Raw genomic sequence first — 19,847 nt, forward strand, 5'->3', positions numbered from 1 at the left:
TTCCCCATTCACACAATAGTTGCTACACAACACAGACAGCAGATAAGTTTGTATTTTCTATTACTCGCAATTAGTTAAGTGATTTCTGCCCCCCCCCCCCCCCCCCCCCCCTGTGTTCAGTTCACTCTGGACTATCTAATCTAAACCTAAACTTAAGGGACTCTGGACCGTCTCACTTAAATCTAAAACTAATTGCTGCCAAATCAGAAACTCAGTTACCATTCACCCCCAGTGATGCTCAGGAACAGCTGCACAAACTTTAATCATGTTATGGCCTTAAGCAAACCCTCTGGAGTATCTGGATTTGTATTAGGAAGAAGGCCCAAAACTGAGAATGTTGTTCAGGAAGAACCACATTCCTGTGCAGATGGGAGAGGATCAAGTATCCTTCCATCTAATAGATCTAATAGATGGAATGATGCGTTGATTTATGTAAAGGGAATTGAAGAAGTTAAGCTTAGCTACTGCTGCCTACATTTTACCCATTTCGTCCCAAAGCTGACATGAGCAGATACTATAATGGATTAAACAGGAACAAATTTTGCATGTGAATGATGTTCAACTGAACCTGAAACACAAAGGAGTTTTCAGATGGAGCCCATAGTCCACAACAGGAAGGTTGTTCAGGATTTCAAGACTCCCTCCCCAAACAGATTTTCCAAAGATAGACCTTCAGGTGACATATGATTAATGAAAAGTCACAACATTCATGTAAGTGTACCGTTTATTTTTGCTTTTTATTCCCTGCTGCAGTGGAGGGATTCAAGGTCCCAGCTACTGGTCTTCTATGTGCAGCTGTCTTGAGATAACTTTGTGACACTGAGAGAACCTCCACTAACCTTACTGTGCCACAGCCCCAGTGTACAACATGCACAGAAGTGCAACTAGTGGCTACAGCTCAGCACAAACACTGCATGGCAGCCAGTGCCCCAAGTGCCAGGCATGCACCGTCTGCCATCCAGAGCCCTGACATGCATTGGCCTCCATGGGTCACTGCAGGCACCAGTGTTGCCAAGACCAGGGGCAGCTGGGAGAGGCTCCCTGGGTGGACAGATTCCAACCAAAGAAAGACATGGAGATGCTGGAGTGGGTCCAGAAGGAGGGCCGTGAAGATGCTCAGAGGACAGGAACACCTCTCCTATGAAGGCTGAGGGAGCCAGGGGTGTTCAGCCTGGAGAACGCTGCAGGGAGACCTCAGTGCAGCCTTCCAGTACTTGAAGAGAGCTTATAAACAGGAGGGAGAGCAAATTCTTACATGGTTGGAATGTTTTAAGACATAGAGGAATGGCATTAAACTAAAAGAGGGGAGATTTAGGTTAGGTGTTAGGAAGAAATGTTTCACTCAGTGTGGTGAGGCTCTGGCACTGCGCAGAGCTGTGGTGCCCCATCATTGGAGGAGCCTGAGGACGTGGATGGGCTATGGGCACAGCAAGGTGGGGCTGGGGGGGCTGTAAGCTCCCTTCCAACCCAACCATTCTATGGCTCCAGGATTCAGTCGGCTCACCCTGCCATCCCGTCAGCCCAAACACACCTCACCCAAAGCAGGTCCAGCAAACCAGCATCAAGTGTACCCACTAGAGCTCTCCCACCCCGTATATCTAGCCCAACAGCACACAGCTCCCCACTCTGCCAAGCTTCCCTGCTCCTTCCTATATGCGTTAAACCACACAGCCTCAGGAAACGATGACTTTTAGACAACACAACGCCCAGGCTCCGCCACCATCTTGAACGCGGGCACCGCGCCGCCATCTTGGGTGAGGCTCTTCCTCTCCCCGTTACAAAGCCCGAGCGATCCCGGGGCGGGCAGGTTACTTCAGTGCCGTGGTTGCCCTCACCAAGGATGGCGTTCGGCGCGCCCTGTCCTTAGGGCGAGTGAGGGAATCGGCAGGGAGCGGCGGCAGCGGGCACCTCTCGGAGCGGGCAGGTAGGGCCGTGGGGCGGGCTGAGGCGCAGTCCCCCCCTGTCTTGGCCGCACTGTGCTGCACCGCGTCAGGCGGCCGCGGGCGGGCGGGGGTTGCTGAGGCGCTCACTGCATCCCTGCTTGCGGGATCCCTGCGGGATGCAGGGAGCGCCTCAGCAGCCCCCGCCTGCCCGCCCGGGGCCCCTGCAGGTGGGGAGAGAGGGGGGACACGGGGATTGCTTGGGTTGGGTTTCCCTGCTGGGGGTTCTGTGCGTTCTGTACCTCCAGTCACCCATCTGCGGTTTGGACGTCCATCATCGGTTTGAATAGCGGGACTTCGCTGAAGGAGTACGGGGTGGGTGGGTTTCTCTCGAGGGGAGCGAGTTTTGCTTTCTCCTGAGTGTGTCTTTGTGAAACTCAGCCCGGGTTGTACAGCACTTTGTGTGTTTGTTGGGCCCTTCTCAGCTTTCCCTGGACTGTAGTCCTCATAATAATAACAGCAAGCATCTCTACTTAATGCAAGAGAAGTAGCAGTCCTTTCTCTGAGGGCAGTTCTGAGCAGCTCGGCTGGTCCCTGTGCCACTTGCATCTGGTACACATCTATTCGTGGTTTGTGCTGGTAGTGTTAGGGTAGGATGGGTTTGCACTAGAGCTCTCAGTCATGTCAGAATTCAAACCATCTTCTGCTGTAGAGAGTAAATGGATGCTGTAAATGCTACATGAAATTGCCCAGCTCTTAACTGTCTTTAAATAGGTACTTGTTTTCTTGATCTCTGTTGTTACTTTCTGTCTAGGTTGAAGGCATTGTGTTGCTGGGGGGAGTGGAGCATTGCTGGAAATTCATGTTGCTATTCTGGGTAGGCTTGGAAGCTGGGAATGCCCTATACGGCATTATCTGATGCTTTGCTGTCAGGCTGAGGCTGTAACCTTGCTGTTCTGTCCTGGGGAATGAGGGACCCGGTGTCTGTGGTGCAGGAGGCTGTGTTGTCCTGCTTCAGCTGCCAGCACAGTCTGTCGTGGCTGCCTTTGCACGTAGCACAAAAATGCCATCAAAGGTCTTTGCATTACACTTGCTGTTTTACTAGTCTGAAGAATTGCTAATCCATGCAGCACTAACGTTGTTTCAGGTTCTTGTTTTTGACTTTTTCTTCTGCAAGTGAGTTGTGGTAGAAATGAATAGAGACTTTATTCCCAAAATGCAAAGTTTCTTGGAAAGTAGTTCAGATTCCTGTTGTGCAAGTCTCCTTCTCATGACTGTTGTTGTTTGTCTGCCCTTTTTAAAATGTGCATGCTATTCTTCCTGTGAGAAAAAGGTCATGTTCCTGCTCTGGGTGCTATTATAGTCCAGATAAAAACTTGGTAAAAAGTTATAACATGCTAGGAAGGGAGACTGTTGGAGTCAGCAACAATTCTACTTTCTATTTTTATTTTGTTCCAGCAAGGTTTCATGAGTCAGACTGGGCTGTGGGGAGCTGCTCCTGAAGATGTACATGTTGATTGAAACCCGCACAAGTTCCCTTCTTCATCTGACGAGGTCACCTGGCATCAGGTCTTGGTCTGTCTTTGTTGGTAAGTACTGTAAGACTGAGTCTCCCTAAAATTCTGTTCTCACCACTGCCTTTTATTTCTTACTTCAGTTCCCTGTGCTCTTTAACTTCTTTGTTGGTAATATTCCTCAGTTTATTTCAGAGCTTGCGCTAAGAGAGGGGAGTCATAATGAATTCTGAAGGAGCCTGTAGCACGAGATGCATATCTTACGCTACAGAAAGGCACTACTGAGGGACGTGGATAGATTGGATTGATGGACCAAGGCAAACTTGGCCTATAAACAACCCTAGGCAGCCGTACGGGAATGGGGAGGGGTGGCTGGAAAGCTGCCTGATGGAAAGGGACCTTGGTGTACTGATGGACAGTCGGCTGAATATGAGCCAGCAGCGTGCCCAGGTGGAGAAGAAGGCCAATGGCATCCTGGCTTGTATCAGGAATGGTGTGGTGAGCAGGACTAGGGAAGTCATCCTGCCCCTGTACGCGGCATTGCTGAGGCCCCACCTCGAGTACTGTGTTCAGTTTTGGGCACATCCATACAGAAAGAACATGGAGGTGCTGGAGGAAGTCCAAAGAAGGGCAACAAGGCTTGTGAAGGGCTTGGAGATTGTGCCCTCCGAGGAGCTACTGAAGGAACTGGGGCTGTTTAGTCTGGGGAAAAGGAGGCTGAGGGGAGACCTTATTGCTCTCTTCAAATATCTGAAAGGTGATTGTGGTGAGAGTGGGGTTGGTCTCTTCTCACTGGTGACAGGCGACAGGATGAGGGGAAATGGCCTTAAGTTGCACCAAGGGAGGTTTAGGTTGAATATGAGGAAGAACTTCTTTACAGAAAGGGTTGTTAAGCACTGGAATGGGCTTCCCAGGGAGGTGGTTGAGTCACCATCCCTGGATGTGTTTAAAAACTGGTTGGTTGTGGTGCTCAGGGACATGATTTAACAGAGGATTTAACCTACATTATGGTGTATGGTTAGGTTGTGGTTGGACATGATGATCTTTAAGGTCTTTTCCAACCTGAGAATTCTATGATTCTTTCCAGCATTTTCTTTGAGGAAGAGGAATCATGACTTGAACTCCTCCTTTTGTATAGCCTGATATTTGCTCCTCACTGCAGTAGTAGCTTCACAGTGGGACTGCTAATTTTTCAGTCTGTCATGTGCAGAACCTCAGACTCATAAACTGAATTCTAAGGAAGTCTCAAAAGGGCTGGGAAAAAACTTCTGCTGTATGCCAGGCAGCATACAGGATCCACATTTGCATTGAAAAGAAGTCTGGGTTCTCAGAAATGGCAAAATCTGCACTGTAGCAATGCTCAGTTGCAGAGTCACGCTGCCACAGCTTCCTCCTGAATGGAGGAAGGCAGTTGGTGGCTTCTGACACAATTTGTTGCACAAATTTTCTTTTGGCTCCACAGCACTTAGAGGGGGAAAAACAACCTCAATAATGTAAACGTGATAAACATAAGTGCTCAAAGTTGTACTGTGCTTGAGGGGAAGTATAATGTAATGGTTAGACTGAGTTTCTCTAAGATTCTATTCTCAGTTCTGTCACTACCTTTATTTCTGATTTCAGTCCCATCTGCTCTTTAATTTCTTTATATGCAGCGTGGTAGATTATTATTTATTTTTTTTACGCTGAGTTCAAAGAAATATAATTGTCTTCTGGAGAATAATCAGGGTTGCAATCACAAGACCTTGTGGCTTTAATGTGTGAGTGTTCTGTATTTTCAGGGAATTTCAGGAGGTTTGAGTTCCTCATTCTAATTCTCTCCTCTTATTCTAGGAATAGCCTCCATAGGTTTGGCTGCTGCTTATTACAGTGCAGGTAATGGCCTATCATTTTTCAAGAATTGTTTTTCCTGCTGACTCCTTTGTGTGGCTCTGTGCAGCCTTACAAAGGCAGTGTATGTACCTGTCACACTTTGTGACATGAATATTAGAATCCAATAATAATTCTTGCCTCTGTGACTCATTATGCTTGAATGCTGTATTTCTTTCTTAGTCTCCCTGCTCATTTGCAAGAGTGTCTTAAGTAACAACTTAGTACTCCAGCAGTTTGTGCTTTCAGTATGTTGTATGTGATTAGCTGCTCCCCACAGCTCTCCTGGGAAAACGTACTGAGATTGTCTGTCCCCATAATGAAATTATTACCTTGCCTTTGATGCCTGTGCTCTGTTTCTCTGGAAACTGTTAGATCATCACTGGGAGAGATTACTCATAGAAAATCACCTTTTGAGAGCAGGCAGCTGGCGCTGCTTGCCCCCAGTAGAGCAGAGTGCACCACGTGATAGGTATTTTTGCACCCATGGAATTTATTTTTCAAACTGTTCTGTGATTCTCTTGCAGCATCCTGTTGAGTCTCAGGTTTTAGAGCTTAGTAGCATATAAGAACTTACTGCCATTACAGTCCATGTTTATTTGAAGAGCAAAGTTCAGTGACAGCTGCTTAAAACACCGACTACATCAGACATCTATGGGTGTGTTTTGTTTTTTGTTTGTTTTTTTTTAAAACAATACTGAGCACAGTTCTATTTTCCCTTCAATAAAAGCTTGAGTAAGCAAATTGTTTAGATAGACTGCTAGGTGTAAACCTTTCCAGGACAGAAAATAGAAGCGTTGGCTTGTTAAAAGGGCTGACTGCTTCCTTTTATGAAGCTTCAGTGAATTACTTTACATTGTCCCTTAACCCTGAAATAATGTACATTAGAGTTAATGGCAAAAATGCTGCATCAGAGAAACCACTTCTTTCCTTGTTGCCATTATAAGAAGCATGCAAAACCGTTTTGAATACGAAAGAAGGGAAAAAGCTCTAACTTTGTGCATCTTTTGTGTTGTTCAGATAGCTTGGCATGGAAGCTCTTCTACATGGCTGGATGCTTTTTTGTGGCAGCACAGAATCTGGAGCAGTGGGAGGTAAGATGTTCAGCACAGGAAATGGGGTTATTGTGCTAGCTCTGAAATGGTTGTCAGGTGTTGATTTCAGCTGTCTGATGTTCTTTACTACTGTGCAGTTGAAACAGGCAATTTATGCTTTTGGTTTTGAGGAAACTCTTCAAAATTCTTATGCTAGGATGTGAAGGTAAATGGAACACATTTTTTAAAGGGGAGACCTGCCCGTTGTGGCAGACATGCAGGCAGACCTGCTCTTTGTGGCTTTTTCTCTTCATGTAAATGAATGAAAGAAAAGATATCATTTAGCTGCTGAACTGTTTTGTTCCTACTAGTGATAAATGACCATTGAATAGGGTGGTTCTGCTTTCCAGGCTGCTCAGGCTGTTTTCAATTAGGAAAAAATTATGTTTGTGAGGCTTGTTTCTGATATTTATGATGTCTGTGTTGGGAGATGGGCTGAGAACAGTATCCCCCCCCCATACAAGATTACCATTTTCATGGTTCAGTAATAGACAAAAGTCTCCAATTAAAATAGCTAGATATAAGAGAATTAAAATAGCTGCATACAAAGAGTATTGATTTTTAATTTTTTTTTAATTTTTCAATTTTACAGGAAGCTGTATTTGACAAGAACAAGGGAACAGTCTGCCTAAAAACATTCAATCTTTACAAAAAGATACTGACCTTCTCAAAAGGGGGCAGTGAGCAAGGTGAGGAAGCAGTATCTGTGGTAGCAACTGTGGTTGGCAGGCAGAAAAAAACACCAAGTTTACTGTTTTTTTTGTTTTGTTTTGTTTTCCCTCAAGAGCTCTGTACTCAAGTTAGGCACACTTGTTTCCAGGTCTATTTTGTTCACAAGCAGCAAAAGTAATAAATTGCCTTTTAGACTCTGCATGTTTTTGCAGGCTGAGGTACTGAATGCACCATGTTAGCCATTTTGACTCAGGAGCTTCTGCGTTGCTTTCCAGATCAGTCTAAGCCATTCCTTTGGAATGATTATATGCAGGTTTGCATTTCGCTTGGCTAGCCTGCTTTGTGAAGGGACAGGTGGAAAAACATTTTGCTTATATTAAGTATTGGTGGATTCAGAATTGCATCAGGCTCCCTAAAATGCATGGATAGTATTCTTATTTAGTGTAAAGCAAAACAAACCATTTGTTTTTTTTCTGAATATAAAACAAGGGTAATGTCCATTTAATATTTAGTAGGCTTAGCTTAATGCAACATCTCATTTCTTTTGAGCTTTTTGATGAAGTGACTGAAGCTAAAGTTTAGTATGTGACTTCCTTAAGGCTACTGCAAGGCAGAAGTTCCACTGCAAAGTGAAGTAGGATCTTCAGTGTCAGGTTTTCTTACTCCTGGTAGTCTAAATCAAACCAGCTCTTAAGGTGCTTAGAAAATTGACAAAATATGCCACGTCCTAAAATTGATTTGGATTTTAAACAGGACGCTTTGGAGGTGGAAGATAAGAGATGTGGAAAAAAAAGGATGTTTAATTTCTGAACTTTTTGGATGTGTTGGAGCTGAGCACATCTGTTCCTGAGAGCTTATTACAGTTAACATGGGGATGCAGAGATGAGCAGATACTCTGAAAAGTTAAATCTTGTAGTATTTGTTCTATCTCAGTAAACTTAACAGCTGTTTACCTACTCTGCACAGAAAGAGTTGAAAGTCTTTGAAGTGTGACCATGTAAGAAACCAATGGTCTCCATTTCCTAGGAGGCAGTGTAACTTGTTCCTTAGGGCTTTACCAGTTAGTACATACTGTGTTGTTTGTTTTGGTCCATTGCTTGAGGTCAGCGTAATAGTACTCAAGAGCACAGAGTCCCAGTCACACAGTGACTAGGACTGTTCCCTAGGAGCAGTGCTGAGAGTTTACTGAAATGCTAATAGATGGCTTTTGTTTTCCACATCTGTTTACAGTGGTTGCTCTACTGCATGAGATCAGAGATGTGAATGTGGAAGAGGAGACCGTGCGATATTTTGGGAAGGGTTACCTGGTGGTGCTACGATTTGTCACTGGATTTTCACACCCACTGACTCAGAGTGCTGTGCTGGGCTGCAGAAGGTGAAGTGTGGACCTATTCTTTTTTTTATTAGAATGTGTAAGATGGAAAACCAGTCACGTGGGTCAGTAATTTCCAGCTATTGAACAAATCATTTTAGCACCATTCTTGCATGCCGATGTGACTGTTACTTGGTTTAACTTTTTCAAACCACTTGCAGCAGGGACTGTGAGAAGAGGATTGACGTGTTCTGACAAGGAAGGAATTGCTTGGCTTGATGTGCCTCTATATGTAGGATTCTGTCAGTCATGCTCTGTCGTATCAGCTGGCCCTTTAAAGAGTTGTTCTCAAGAATCATAGAATGACCAAGGTTGGGAAATAGCTCCAAGTTCATCTAGTCCAACCATCCACCTCCCACCAGTATTTCTCACTAAACCATGTTCCATAGTACAGAATTTAAGCATTTCTTGAACACCTCCAGGAATGGAGACTGAGCCATCTCCCTGGGCAGCCCATTCCAGTGCCTGACCTCTCTTTTGGAGAAGAAATTAATGTACCTGTTCTTGTCTCATCACCACCACAATTCCATTAACTCCTACACTGTTTTTTCTTTTCCACAGTGATGTGGAAGCAGTTGCCAAGCTTGTCATCAGTTTTCTGGAATTGGACAGAGCAGAGAGCCAAGATGTCTATGAGAGCAGCGAGACAGAGGCTAGTGATGCTGATGAACCCCAGGATGAATATTAACAGTCATGAGCTGAAGAAAGCGGAGACGTTCGAAGATCTGGAAATTACAGATTGGTTGTTCTTCATAACGAAATTCCTCAGTCGTGACTTGGGCATTTCTCTGCATGTGCACTTACAGTGGGAGGAATCTGTCTTAGGGCACCTTCTTTAGTGCTAAACTGCTTCAAGATCTGTGCTCCCAATATTGCCATTGTAGAATCGAAAGCAAATTCTATCGTAGTTCCTGGACGTGGACACTGCTGTCTTTTGAACTTTGTCAGCTTGTCACAATTGTCTAGGAGTAGTTATTTATTATTGTACAGGTTTAAAAATGTACTTCCCCATTGATGAATTGGAGCTATAGATATAAGCTTCCACTTACTGTACCTGCAGATCTTTGCAGTATATGAAATGCAGAATAGCTGAATTTAGCTCAGAACAAAATGCTTTGAGGTTCTTGAAATATTGTAAATGAGTGAATATAATGCTAAATTGACCTTAAGCAGCTTAATATATGCACTAAGGTGATGCAAAGTAGTGGCACTTTTATATTCTTTACTACTGACCTGCCATTAGATAGCAGTGAAATCATGAGTGATGGTCTGGAATTTTAAACATCAGGTTGCTCAGCTTGTCTTACTTCTCTTGGATTTGCTAAGGAGCCATAACTAAGAACCAACAAATGATCATGTTGGTCATTCAATGCCTTTATGTTCTGTTTAACTTCTGGGTGTAGTCTACCCAAAGAATAGCCTGATTCTAGACTTAAATGTTTACTATTTTAACTGTGTATTTAGGAAGGAAGAAAATGCACATTCCTTCAGGTAGGGAAAAGACTGATGTCAGACACCATGGCAGCCTACATTTGTTTAGTATTTTGCTGTAGTAATGAGGAGGTAAATAATAACTTAGGTGGTGTTTTTTAAGATAGCTGGGCTCGGTGTTTGGCTTGGGCCCATGTGTTACTCTGTGTGTACTGTCTTCTGTTCTGACCAATGGTTTAATAAGTGGTTTAAAATTATGAATTTTCCAAGGTACTTTATGAAGTAAAAGCTACCTCTTTCAGTCAGCAAGTTCTGTCTAGAACTAAAACTTCATTGTGCCTCTATCAACATGCTGGTACTACAAGTACAGAAATTGTAAGAGCTGAAAGTTCCTTCCATGTGCTAGAACTGCTTGTATTCAGGTTTACCAACTTGTGTTAGGAGTTGCATGGAGTTAAGACCTGAATTAGAAAATACTGATAGTTTCCTGTGGGAGGTGTGAATAGACTACAAGGTGACAGAGTGGTCTGCCTCCATGCCAGCAGTTAAATGTCTGTTGGCATCTGTTTCTTCAGGACTTAACCTGCATTCCTATTTAAAAACACTCTACCTCTAAAGAAGTGAAAGCTATGAAATGATTTCAGTTGCACGTTCCATTGGTAATGGAAACTGTGTACGTTTATCTGACCAAAGAACAGGTTGATCTCACTTGCAGCCATTTGTGTCTGTGAGACCAACGTGCTCTTACTGCTGGTTTGAAAGCATCATCCAAGTGTAATGGGGAGCTGCTGTTGATGCAGCCTGACTGTGGCACTGAACCAGGTGTGTTAGTATTAAATATGAACTTGTAATCGTGTCAGGTATCAAAAGAGACCTGCCAGCAGACATGCTCTTGAAGTAGTCCAAGTTTTCTGATTACGTTGCTTTCAATATCTGCCTCCCATCACTAGAACTGGGAAGCTACCGCCTATGAGCATAGGGAAAAACAGGTTGCAGGTAATTAACCAAATTTGGCCTTTATTCTGCAGAAAGATGTAAACTACAAACCATCAAATCTTTTATATTCTGCAATTTTTTTTAACACTTCAAAGAGATTTTCATTTCAGTCTAATATGTACCCTCAGAAACGCTCATTCTGGAGAGGAGAATGAGACTGAATTTGGAAGAACTGTTTTTTCATCACTGTAAAATGAGTTTTGAGCATTCTAAAGACTTTCAGTAGGAAATACCATTAAATGCTTAGTTTTTACAGTATAATGTAAGTAAAATAACTCTACTACCTGCAAATACCTTCTTTGTAGCAAAGATATTTGAGGGGTACATGGTATAGCTGTGCATTGCACTTAAAGTTCCAAACCTACAGATTTGACCACTGAGTGGATAAAATGGACAAAGCTACCTGCATTCGATCTTAGTTACACTGAGTTTCTTTTCTGTTTCCATGAGAGCTCATGTGGGGGGGGGGGGGGAATACAAATAATGATGTGGTTTTTGAGTTTAAAAAAAATACTTTTTTTTTTTTATAGAAGTATTTACATTATCTAATTTTAAACTGTGTCCTGCTTCAGCTGAGCTCTTCATCAACCTTCTGTATGTTCTTGATGTTAGCGTGATGTACTAACGTGATGTACATAGGCGTCATGCAGTACCATTATGAACGGACTAAACCAAAATGTAAGGAGATCCTGTAGGGGGAGGAAGGATCTACAGAAAGGTATTAGATGGCTTGAGTTCTGTGAGTAATATTTTGTGGGGTAAGTTGTGTTTCTAGTTGACATCCCATAATCAGCTCCTTTTAGATGCTTAGGTGCACTCCTCCCTCTCAGTATCCTGCTGAGAGAGGCAGACAGGAGAGAGGACTGCTGCACAAATGGCAAAACGTCTTACATTTACACAGGTAGTAAAAGCCATGCTGGCTTACGTATTACATAAGTGCTGTTCTGACAGTGCGGTAGATTGCTGGGAGGCAAAAATATGTCTGGAAAATATTTAGAAATAGCTTTTCTACTTCAAAATGGAAGTAGAATTTCAGCAAGGCCTTGTGTGTGTCTTTTTTTTATTAAAATCTCCATGATAAAATCAACTTGAATATGTTTTGTGTCACTAATCTTTTTTTATTGTTGATCTTAATTCTGTTAATATTGATGGCTGTCTGAAGTTGTACCATTTGGCACCAACCTCCTGGAGATGATGGGGTGGGTGGGCACGGCAGAGGAATCACTGATCCTGATCATGCTTCCTTTTCTTACTATTTTTTCATATCAGTTAATAAAACCAACTTTCCACTGGTGCATATTTTCCCCTCTTAAACCAAGCCAACGTGCTGCATGCAAAACAAAGGCAAGCTTCAACGCTTGGAATATCAAAGTATTTATTAGAGTAAGTAATCTTGTTTAGAGTAAGGGATGTGACTTCTGCAATTAAGGAATACACAGCAGCTGTGCATTTTTAATGAAAAAAATTGTAGACATCACTTCTGTAGATTTCTCCTTTTAGTAAGCTATGTTGTGCTACCCCCTCTTGTATGCTCTGCATCTAGAGCTGTGCTCGTGTTTAGAACAGTTGGTTCAAGAACATATCAGTACCTGTGCTTCCAAGGTAAGACTTTAAAGAAAGCAGTACATGAAGCAAACAGGTAAAGGATATGTTGAAGATTCACAATGTAGTATTCTTAACTACACAACTTCTGAATTGTTTTCCTTGTATTGATCACTTTCATGTTCCAGTTATGTCCTAAAATATCTTCCTATACATTTCTGATGGTTCAAGATGAAAACAGAAGGTAACTTAGCATATTTCCCTTGTATGCAGTAGACTTTGGTCATGCTTGAAATTTGGACAAAGCTGCTGTCAGATGTACTGAGTTTGGGGGGGAAGAAGTTTTCTGCCTTGCGAATACAGCTGAATTCTGACTCCCCATTTCCATTGTGCAAGGACAGCAAATCTTACAGGGCAGGTGACTCAGGGCTCAGCAGTGTTAGAGGACAATTAATATAGACCCAAAGCCTATTACCTTGATAAATTCCTTTCTGCCTTCAGGTCACTTGTTTAATCACAGTTGGTGCTTCAACTCTTAAGCTGACAAACTCTATGACTAGTTGCATGTGTCCACCAGCCACGTTTCCCATTGAATAAGACAGATTAATTAAAACATGCCTAATTTTGTGCTTTTATTGCTTTATCTAAATCATCCACCACTTGCTGCAGCTTTTCTAGGCTGGGGTAGACGTTCTCCTCCATCCACTCCTCCACAGTATGCTTGTGGAAGACTTGCTCCATGGCTGCCTGGAGGTCTTGCACCACAGCGTTCCACTTGGACAGAAGACTGACCAAAATCAAGGAAAAAAGGAGAAAACGATCACATTTGCAGGTGAGTTCTGCCTCGAGCGAGGACAAGCTTATTAGGGCTTTTAAAGGGGCTACAAAGAGAATACAGTCCTTAGGATGAGTTTGCAGAAGCAGCATCTGTAAGAGAGGCCTTTGCACAAATGGCAAAACATTGGCATGTTTAAGTACTGTTAATCCTAGCAAGTCTTTTTGGAAAGCACGTGCAATGACAGGAGAAAGGAGTCTGGTTTCATCCCAAGCTCTGCCTGGATCCTGGCCCCTGCTGTGTTCCCACACTGAGGCTCACAACTTTGAGATGCAGGAGTAACTCCATACACAAAGGAGGGCCTTCCAAAGAATTAGTACTTGTATTCACTATATTTGTTCAACAGAAGGCAGATAAAAATAAACCTGTTCTTCTACTTAAATCTGTACTATGAACACATTGCATTGATTGATTTTTAACTGATCCTTCTGAGTAAACCATATAAAGAGGCGAGGACTCAAAGCTGTAGGAATTTGCAAAATGACAGACTTCTTCCTCTGTAAAATAAGTGATGTTACCTTATTGCATCTGGCTGAAAGTGATGCATTATTATAGGATGAATAATCTTCCTTTTTCTGTGGTAGGGACTGAACCAGCCTGTGACATACCTGAAAATGTATGTTAGTATCAACAGTCTTTGAAACAGCAGTAGTGTATTTGTAGACAGAGGGAAGTGACTGAGCTTTAGCTTTATCTCACAAATGGAGAGAATGACTAAGGAGTAAGTAAATTTAAGGCTACATATCTTTGGAACTGGCTTGTAGAAGACTTTGTGGCAGACAACAACTGATCACCTGTTGCAATTTAAGTTTCATCGCAAGTTCATTTTTTGGTAACCATACAATTATTCACTTTAAGTTCTAATTCAACAAATAATCAGATTACTGAAATAAGACAGCACATACAGTTTAGGAATTCAGCTGAATTCAGATATGAAGTTCTGCTGAGGTGTCAGTATACAGGGTGCAATGACTGAAATGTAGTGCTTAGTGTTTAAGTGACTTGTTGGAGTTCCCTGCCTATATGGCCCATTTCTAGATGATACAGCCCCCACAGTCCTGCAGACAGAAAAACCAATGTAAACCTTAGTACCTGTTCCTTTCAAGAAGTTCATCCACTGATGACTTGAGGTAGAAGCTAACTTGTGTCACAAGGGTAAGAATATTGCTGCCAGGAAAGGTCCCCGTACTTGTGCTGTCCAAAGAGATGGTTAGTTTCTGCACTTACCGTGCACTGAGAAGTGTCTGAGTCCAGCAGCTGGAATTTTACCTCATGAAAGTATCAAATTCCAGATTAGACATTCCCAGGAGCTTTTCCACATTTTCTTTAACCTTTTCAGAATAGCCACCTGGGTAGAAGACATCAGAAATAAGACAAAGGAGCCTTCATAACAAAAGTGCTCAAAAAAAGGGTTTTTCTCAAGCACTCAGCCTTGGCTTACCAGTTCTCTTTGGATAAAGTGTTTTTTTTTTTTTTTTTAAGTTAAAATAGAAACAGAAGAAGGAAAAAATGTGGGGGTTGGAGGGAGTACATCTTTCACAAGGCTGCTTGTGTGACATAAAGCCCTTTCTAGTTAGGAGCTTTCCATTCAGGGTACTTAATACTTTTAGTGTCTTAGTTAAGCATCGGCAGGTTGTGTTTTAATGTTTTGAAAAGAAATGCAGACAGATGAAAATAAAAATGTGGTTGGCAGCTGCCTCTGAAGAAGTCAGAAATGACAGGAGGTTTTCACAAGACACCTTACTTCCTAGAGGCATTTTAAGAAAATGGATTAATTTCTACATGTAAACAACATCTAAATGTAATTAGTCTCACTTATGTACCAGCAAAGTTTGAAATTAATTAATCAAGAAAGCAATTCTTTTTTTTTTTTCTAGTATGTGATGAGTTTTGTGGTGACTTACAGATGAAAACATAACATGATTGGAATACTGTGGCTATTTTTAAATGCATAGGCCCAGAGGCTTCCCTGCTGCCACACTGCAGGCAGGTGAGATGCATAATCTACTGTTTGTAATTTGGGTTATGATCAGATAGTGAAACCACCTCAAAATGTAACAAGCCTGTGCTAACCTTAGGGCAAGGTCATTTCACTGCTGTGTTAGGCTTTAGCTCAGAGAGAATAAAGTTGTCATTGTACCATTCTCTAGTGCCTGCAGACATACAGCCAATGATGGAATTGCCACGGGGAAAAGCTCACACAAAACAGAGAAGTGATCATACCTAAAAAAAAAAGCAAACAGGCACTAATCAGACATCCTGGTTGGGTGAAGTGGAGCAGTAACCGATAGGAAGGATTCCAGCGTTGCCAAGTTCCCTTCTAAATCTCCAAGTTCCTCGTGCATCTTAGGGAGGCTTGGGTGGAAGTCTGCTTCATGTTAAAAGATGTTCCTTACCTTTGCCAGCCAGTCAGTGCGATACCTTGGAGCACATCAGCAGGGATGCTGCTTGCCACTTTCAGCCACTGAAGGTGGTTTTTTAAATGGTGTCCAATAAGTGTTAGAGACTGATTCACTCCTGTAGCTCCTTTAAAAGCACTAGCAAACCACACCTTGGAGAAGCCACATCTACGATACTTCTCTATAAGAAGCACTGAAATAAGACACAAAAGAATACCTATAGGACACATTTTTCTCCAATTTTCAGGCATGTGTGCAATGCTCCAGTTAACAAGAACTCTGGGCTGTCAACATTTCTGTGAGAGAGGGAGCCATGAGGTCTACTGGCATGGAAGCAGCTGGGGTGTTTCTGCTGGTAATACACATGTATAAAATGCATCATACAATTTAATAAGAGGAGGGTAAAACTCCACTTGTCTAAAAAATTAGCTGCTCTTTCATTGGAGGACTGCTGCTGCCTTGAAGGAGTAGTTCACAAGAATTCTCACATACTAAGGGCTGCACTCCGTCTTCTCCACTTGTGTAACGCTTGCTTTTTTCCCCCTCCAAGGATCAGCACTGATCAGACTTTTGCTGTTGTTTTTCCCAAAATGGCATACATTGAAAACTTTTAAAGAAAGCTTAAAATGATAATAAATAATCAATCCAATAACAGAGCTCTTCCAAGTAGCTTAGAGAAGCACAAACCTTTGGTCTCCACATCCAGGTCTGCTGCATAGTCCCATATCATAGGCTGCACCAGCTGGGGGACCCCAGATTCTGAAAGGAGCAAAGTTTTTTTTTTTAAGTAATAGAAAAAGGACAGTTAAAGGTGAGAAAGAAGTACGTGTTAGTCATGCGTTACTGCACCTATAGAACAAACTGTGGCTTGTCACTGAATTCTTCATGCCCATGTCCATTTTCAGCCTGGTCAGGACTTTGAACATGTCAAAGGCATGAATCTATTAGTTTACCTGCATGCTTGAACTGGTGGAGCTGCAAATGCTACATGCAAGATTTCAGCTAAATTCAAAGGAAATAATCACCCATTAAGTTAGGGATTGTCTGCACAGAACTTAGCTTTTCAAGAAGCCCATAATGCAGATTTAGCTTCCCTTTATAATCGGCTCCCTGACTAGTTTTAAACATGAGAAGCTCTCACCCTTCAACAAGTGGCAGTAAATTATGCATAAATCGAGTACTTTAACTGCATCCCATTTTACTTTTAGTCCGCTATTGGCTGTGGTGGTAGACTGCATATAGCTGGATGCTGTGCTTCTTTTGTGGAAATTGCAGGAGTTCTATCTGGATTTTTTGGGATGATTCCCCACCACGAAAGCTATGAGTAGGTCAATCAATGCTGGAGGAGCTGTATGGCTCTTCTTGATACTGTCTAAATCTGTATAAAGCAGACTTGTAAAATGGAAAAATGTGAAACTCCATCTACATTAGAACCATTCTAATTTAAGTAGTAGTTGCATATTTTTCAACATAGGAAGCTTGTGACAATTCAGTACTGGAGTTCCTCACTCATTGTGCTGTGATCAACTATAATGTCAAAGACAGAGAGTAACAGCTTCTCCTTCTGAATCTGCATTGTGAGAACCAGATACTGCACAAAGTAACAACTAACATGAGAAGGTGGTGAGAAGTGTAGAAACTTAGGAAAAGACTGCAGTTTTTTTCTTTAATGGGTAAAGACAGTAGAATTTATGGTGATCCCTGTGCAATGACTTTATTACCTGTGTATTATCAGATAGAAAACTGACCTGTGTACATAACGAGACTTGCCCAATGTCAAAAAGAAAGTCTGAAGCATTGCCAAGGACTAAATGTCTCCACTTCTTAGTCTAATGGACCGTATCTCAACTATTCTCAGATTGTTCTGTATTGTATTTCAGCTGATAGCAGATCTGTTTCAACTGAATGTGTGAACTCTTTTGAGCGCTACCAAATGACTCACCCCATCACAGGTGACACACCTGCCAATGTTTCCTCGCTGATCCCTCTCAGCATGTCATCCCACATGATGGGAGTCACAGTGGGGTAAGATGAAGCCACGTAACTTGCAACTGCTTTTATATGGAATAAACACAGCTTCTCTGGTGTGTTCCCTTGTTGTTGCAGCCACTGCTTGGACTCCTCTCCTTCACCAAGGTAGTAGACCTGAAACATCAAGAAAATAATCCTGACCTCCTGTATGGGAATAGAGGGAACAAATTTGATACAGTGTCATTCAGTCAAACAGTGTTCACAAACTATGGCACAGATGTAACACATCGAGCAGATGTATTTCAAAGTGCCTTTCAGTGCTGGAGACACTGCAAGTATCAACGTGCAGGAGATGCAGCACTGACTAAACACAACACATAAGGGAAATTTTCTAAAGGAATTAAAATACCTCAAGAATAATTAAGGCATGCTGTATTTGTCTTTGGAAGGTCTGTCTTGTGAGCAGCTCTCACTAGTCTTAGTTAAAGAAAACTAGCAACCATATGGTCCTGAATTAAATGAAGTGAGGTTCCTCTCTTGCAGAAGGAGATCATTTCTACACAAACCCATAAGTGACATGGAAGCACATCCAAAGGTTGTCCTAGCATAGTCCTATGTAAGTTGTGTATTTGGGCTCATTAAGATGGATATGCATTTAAACTCTTATTTCAGAGCAGTTTTGAACTTAACATATGTTTATTCTCTGCAAATGTTATTCTGCTTTATAAAAACTTGCAGGTCGCTCTCTAAGCTTGCCATTAGTTCCCCCACAACAGGATTCAAAATGCTGAACTGGAACCAGCATAGCTAAGGTGCTCACAGTGAGTCACAGAGAGGGGTGGATTGAAGGAACTCTGAGGAAGGAGGAACTCGGGGTCTCCTCCCCAAACTGCACAAGTCCTATGGGCAGCGGCTGAGAAAACTGGGATGGGTCAGTCTGGAGAAGAGGCTGAGGGGAGACCTTATTGCTCCGTACATCTCCCTGACAGGAGGCTGTGGTGAGGTGGGGGTTGGCCTCTGCTCCCAGGTAACGGTGATAGGATGAGAGATGATGGCCTCAAGTTGTACCAGGGGAGGGTCAGGTTGGATCTCAGGAAGAATTTCTTCTCAGAAAGAGCAGTGATGCAGTGGCACAGCTGCCCAGGGAGGTGTGGAGTCACCATCCCTAGAGGTGTTCAGGAACTGTGGAGATGTGGCACTGAGGGCTGTGCTCCACGGGCACGGTGGGGCCATGCTGGGGTTGGCGATCCCAGAGGTGTTTTCCAACCTTAACGGCTCTATGATTCAGCTGGTGTTTCCTGGGCCCTGAATCCCACCCAGACGCGGCCCTGGGCTCCACTCCGGTGCAGAGGCATCGACCCCCGCTCTGCTCCCACAGCAGCGCCCCGGCCCGCGCCTCACCTCATCGCAGCCGATGTGGAACCACCTCAGGTCCCGGTGCAGCTCCATGACGCGGTCGATCATGGCTCGGACCAGCGCCCGCGCCTCCTCCTTGTGCGGGTTGAGGGCGTTGGGGAACATCTTCACCTCGCGGAGGTGCGCGAACTCTTTGTGCTTCAGCGCGAACTGCGGCGGGACGAACCCATGGCGGGACGAACCCACGGCAGGGCGGCTCCGGGCGCAGCCCCGGCGGGCGGGCGGGACGGGGGCCGCTCACCTCCATGTGCCCGAAGCTCTGCACCAGCGGCACCACTTCCAGCCCCAGCGCCGCGGCGCGGCCCAGCAGCTCCTTCAGCTCCTGGCGGCTGCGGGGGGACGCGGTGAGGGCCGCGCTGAGGGCCGTGCCCGCCAACCCCGCCCCGCCGTTACCTGTAGGCGTGCGGCGCCCTCAGCGCCTCCAGCGGCGCCGCGTAGGGAAACGCGTCCTCGTACTCCAGCAGCAGCCCGGTGGCGCCCATAGCGCGGAGCAGCGGCAGCACCTGAGGAGCGGCAGCGGGCGGGCAGTGGGCGCAGGCCGGGCCGAGCGCTCCCCTCTCCCACCTCCCTTCTCCCCTCACCTCGGCCAGGTACGCGGCGCGGGGCGGAGCGCCCTTCAGGTCCAGGTGCACCAGGCGCTGCCGCATCGCGCTCGATGGCTCCGACCGCTCTCGCTCCTCCCCGCGCTCTGCCCCGGCAGTCTGAGCGCGGCGCGCCGAGCGCATCGCTCTGCGGTGGCGGCAATGGCGGCCGTGGCGGCGCGGCGGCGGACGGGCGGCGGGGAGCGGCGGCGGCAGGGCAGGTACGGGGCGGGCGGGGCGAGGCGAGGGGGCGGCGGGGCGAGCGGAGGGGCGGCGAG

General features: G+C 44.3%; 3 protein-coding genes across 8 annotated transcripts in view; 2 read left to right on the forward strand and 1 right to left on the reverse strand.

The window, feature by feature from the left end:
• Window positions 1-1,747: 1,747 nt before the first annotated feature.
• CYBC1 (cytochrome b-245 chaperone 1) lies at window positions 1,748-11,912 on the forward strand. Of its 4 annotated transcripts, none has more exons than XM_415607.8 (7): window positions 1,748-1,924; window positions 3,339-3,469; window positions 5,225-5,266; window positions 6,281-6,354; window positions 6,947-7,043; window positions 8,257-8,401; window positions 8,960-11,912. In XM_415607.8, the coding sequence occupies exons 2-7, from the start codon at window positions 3,385-3,387 to the stop codon at window positions 9,084-9,086; spliced, it is 570 nt and encodes a 189-aa protein (XP_415607.2). In that variant the 5' UTR covers window positions 1,748-1,924; window positions 3,339-3,384; the 3' UTR covers window positions 9,087-11,912. The 4 variants fall into 4 exon arrangements, with proteins under 4 accessions (XP_415607.2, XP_040505575.1, XP_040505574.1 ...); XM_040649640.2 differs by lacking the exon at window positions 1,748-1,924 and adding an exon at window positions 2,034-2,255; XM_040649638.2 differs by lacking the exon at window positions 1,748-1,924 and adding an exon at window positions 2,034-2,110.
• A 271-nt stretch (window positions 11,913-12,183) lies between these two features.
• HEXDC (hexosaminidase D) lies at window positions 12,184-19,813 on the reverse strand. 3 transcript variants are annotated; one of them, XM_003642331.6, is made up of 12 exons: window positions 19,570-19,813; window positions 19,382-19,491; window positions 19,230-19,317; window positions 18,974-19,138; window positions 17,563-17,746; window positions 16,289-16,360; window positions 15,599-15,794; window positions 15,343-15,425; window positions 14,472-14,550; window positions 14,295-14,396; window positions 13,721-13,810; window positions 12,184-13,154 (listed from the first exon to the last, which is right to left on the reverse strand). In XM_003642331.6, the coding sequence occupies exons 1-12, from the start codon at window positions 19,711-19,713 to the stop codon at window positions 12,986-12,988; spliced, it is 1,482 nt and encodes a 493-aa protein (XP_003642379.3). In that variant the 5' UTR covers window positions 19,714-19,813; the 3' UTR covers window positions 12,184-12,985. The 3 variants fall into 3 exon arrangements, with proteins under 3 accessions (XP_003642379.3, XP_046758053.1, XP_046758052.1); XM_046902097.1 differs by lacking the exon at window positions 15,599-15,794 and having other exon boundaries at window positions 17,544-17,746; window positions 19,570-19,769; XM_046902096.1 differs by having other exon boundaries at window positions 19,382-19,728.
• The window catches only part of OGFOD3 (2-oxoglutarate and iron dependent oxygenase domain containing 3), a 35,768-nt gene continuing 35,652 nt past the window's right edge, over window positions 19,732-19,847 (forward strand). Inside the window, exon 1 of the mRNA XM_046902085.1 lies at window positions 19,732-19,790. Within this exon, the coding sequence (XP_046758041.1) occupies window positions 19,732-19,790 (59 nt within the window). The remainder of the gene's footprint in view (window positions 19,791-19,847) is intronic.

Source organism: Gallus gallus, chromosome 18 (assembly GCF_016699485.2).
Source record: "Gallus gallus isolate bGalGal1 chromosome 18, bGalGal1.mat.broiler.GRCg7b, whole genome shotgun sequence".
In the NCBI taxonomy this organism is placed as follows: domain Eukaryota; kingdom Metazoa; phylum Chordata; class Aves; order Galliformes; family Phasianidae; genus Gallus; species Gallus gallus.